This window comes from Chinchilla lanigera, unplaced genomic scaffold (genome assembly GCF_000276665.1).
Source record: "Chinchilla lanigera isolate Chin_1 unplaced genomic scaffold, ChiLan1.0 scaffold00013, whole genome shotgun sequence".
NCBI lineage: Eukaryota > Metazoa > Chordata > Mammalia > Rodentia > Chinchillidae > Chinchilla > Chinchilla lanigera.
Genome location: NW_004955414.1, coordinates 17,343,580 through 17,345,843, shown reverse-complemented (window position 1 = coordinate 17,345,843; position 2,264 = coordinate 17,343,580). Strand labels below are relative to the sequence as shown.

Sequence of the window (2,264 nt, the reverse complement as noted above, 5' to 3'; positions counted from 1 at the left end):
TAATAGGGACACCATAATTATTTCTTTTTTTTTTTGTACCTGGAATTGAACTCAGGACTTTGAGCTTGCCAGGCAAGCACTGTGCCACTGAGCTATATCCCCAGCCCCACAGTACTTATTTCATCCATGAGAAACTAAGGCTGAGCAACTGGCCCTCTCCGAATGTCATTACCTTGCCTACTTGGAAGCAGTCGTCTGCTGTGAGGGAGAAGAGCCGTCTCGGACTGTATAGGTCAGTGACAGCAGAGCCAGTGACTCTCTGGAAGACACCCCGGGCGAGGCCCTTTACATTGAGCATGTATACATCCTGCAGCCTCATCAGGGCCCGTGCAGCACCCTCCAGGTCCTCAAAGGCTGGCAGTTCTTGCTCCACTTTCTCATAACCATCTTTCAGAGCTGTAAAGGTAGTAAGAACATAATCTAAAAAACATAATTCAAAAACACACATGGTAGCGTAGGGGTGTATCTCAGTGGTAGAACACTGGCTTAGCACGTGTAAGGCCCTGGGTTTGGTCCCCACCACCACCAACAAACACACAGCAGGTGGTGAGCATTTAAATCATGCAGGGCATGACCATCTATTCAAACAGCTGACGAGATAATATTTCATTTTTCTTTGTTCCCAGTGGCAAGCACAGCTCCTGGCACACAGTAGGTTGAGGACTAAAAATAAGGTGGTTGAGGGCTAAATGAATGGTTGAGGACTAAAAATAAGGCACACGCTATTGTGTCATCCTATATTTCTCCAGGAATCTTACCCTTTAAGGAGATAACTCTTCCTTTTTACTTCCCCAAAGCCAATAAACTTGTTAAAGTACGGAGTAGAACATATTAGGAAAATGATCTTGCTGTAGATCACATTGTATTACCCCATTTTCAAACCAAAACCTTAATGAAATAGAAATTACTGGAAGACCATTACCTTTTATACATATACAGAAGGGATAACAGATCCTTCAGTAGTAAAGATCAAATGGGATAATGGATATGAAAGTCTTTACTAATCTATAATTATAAACTATTAGCAAGCGGGATTAATTTTTTGGACTTACAAGAGGTAAGATCACATAATAGCTATCCTTCACCAGTACTCAATTCCCTTCACCATATCTCAGCAGAACCTCTCTCCTTACCACTGAGTCAGGAGATAGAAGCTTCCTTCTCACCCTCCAGCCCTCCTCCTCTTTACCTCGGATGTTCTCACTGGCCTCCAGACTATGTACCACATTCCTCCAGTCAGACTGCAGGCGTTTGATGAGAGTAAAGGCAAGCAGAGGGTTAGCCACAGGGGTTGCTGAATCCTCATGCAAGGAAAGTACTTTGTCATAGAATCTGAAAGAGAGAAGTATAATGTTTTCACTTCCAAACGCAGCCACTATACCTAGAGAAAGCTGTCGTGGTGTGCATATGTTGGGGGGCATGATGGCATATGCCTGTAATCCAGCATTCAATAGGCTGAGGCAGGAAGATTCAAGTTTAAGGCCAGCCTTGCATAGTGAGTTCAAGGCTAGCATAGACTACGTAGTGAGATCCTGTCTCAAAAATGCAGTATCAAAACAAAATCAAAAAGACTAGGTAAAACAGGGCTAGGAGGTGTAGCTCAATGCATGAAGCCCTGGGTTCGATCCCCAGCACTGGGAGTGAAAAAAAAAAAGAAAGAAAGAAAAGGAAAGATTAGGTAGAATCGAAGGGCTGATTCTCCTGAGACTTCTGAATAATTTAACTAAAAATCCGCATAAGCACAAAGACCACAAAAACGCAAATACAATGGAAGTAGGTCTACTCATTTGCTCCTTGAAAAAGTTGGTGTACAGCACTCAGTCACTGCTAGGGATTCAAATACAAGACATGGTCCAGCTCCCAAAGAGTTTGCCAACAGGAAAGTTTTTTCCTGCTTTGTCATTCTATTCCCAATACTTAGTGTCTTGTAGAAACTCAAAAACATTGTTGAGTGAATAACGATAATTTTGATGCATGCTACCAGAGAACTGAGCATATAATGCTACTGCAATTTGTAGGCAGAGCATAGACACAAGTGGGAGTTGCAAGGAGAAAGGGAAGATTTCCCAGAAGTGATGACATTTAACCCGATACTGGAAGTCTTTGTTAGAACACGGATGGCTACTATTTATTGCACCTGTACCATGTATTGGCATCCTTAATTATATTCTCATTAATCCTCCCAACAACCCTTAGTGTAGACTTTGTTTTATTTTTATTTTATCATTGATTGACTGATTGATTGCAGTACTGGGCACGGAACC

At 42.3% G+C, this 2,264-nt stretch overlaps 1 protein-coding gene across 1 annotated transcript in view; it reads right to left on the bottom strand.

Annotated features, from left to right (window-relative positions):
* The window catches only part of P4ha3 (prolyl 4-hydroxylase, alpha polypeptide III), a gene marked incomplete at its 5' end in the record, with an annotated part of 32,053 nt that extends 30,721 nt beyond the window's left edge, over positions 1-1,332 (bottom strand). Inside the window, 2 exon segments of the mRNA XM_005380452.2 lie at positions 173-396; positions 1,190-1,332. Coding sequence (XP_005380509.2) covers positions 173-396; positions 1,190-1,332 — 367 coding nt within the window.
* Between the last annotated feature and the right edge of the window lie 932 nt (positions 1,333-2,264).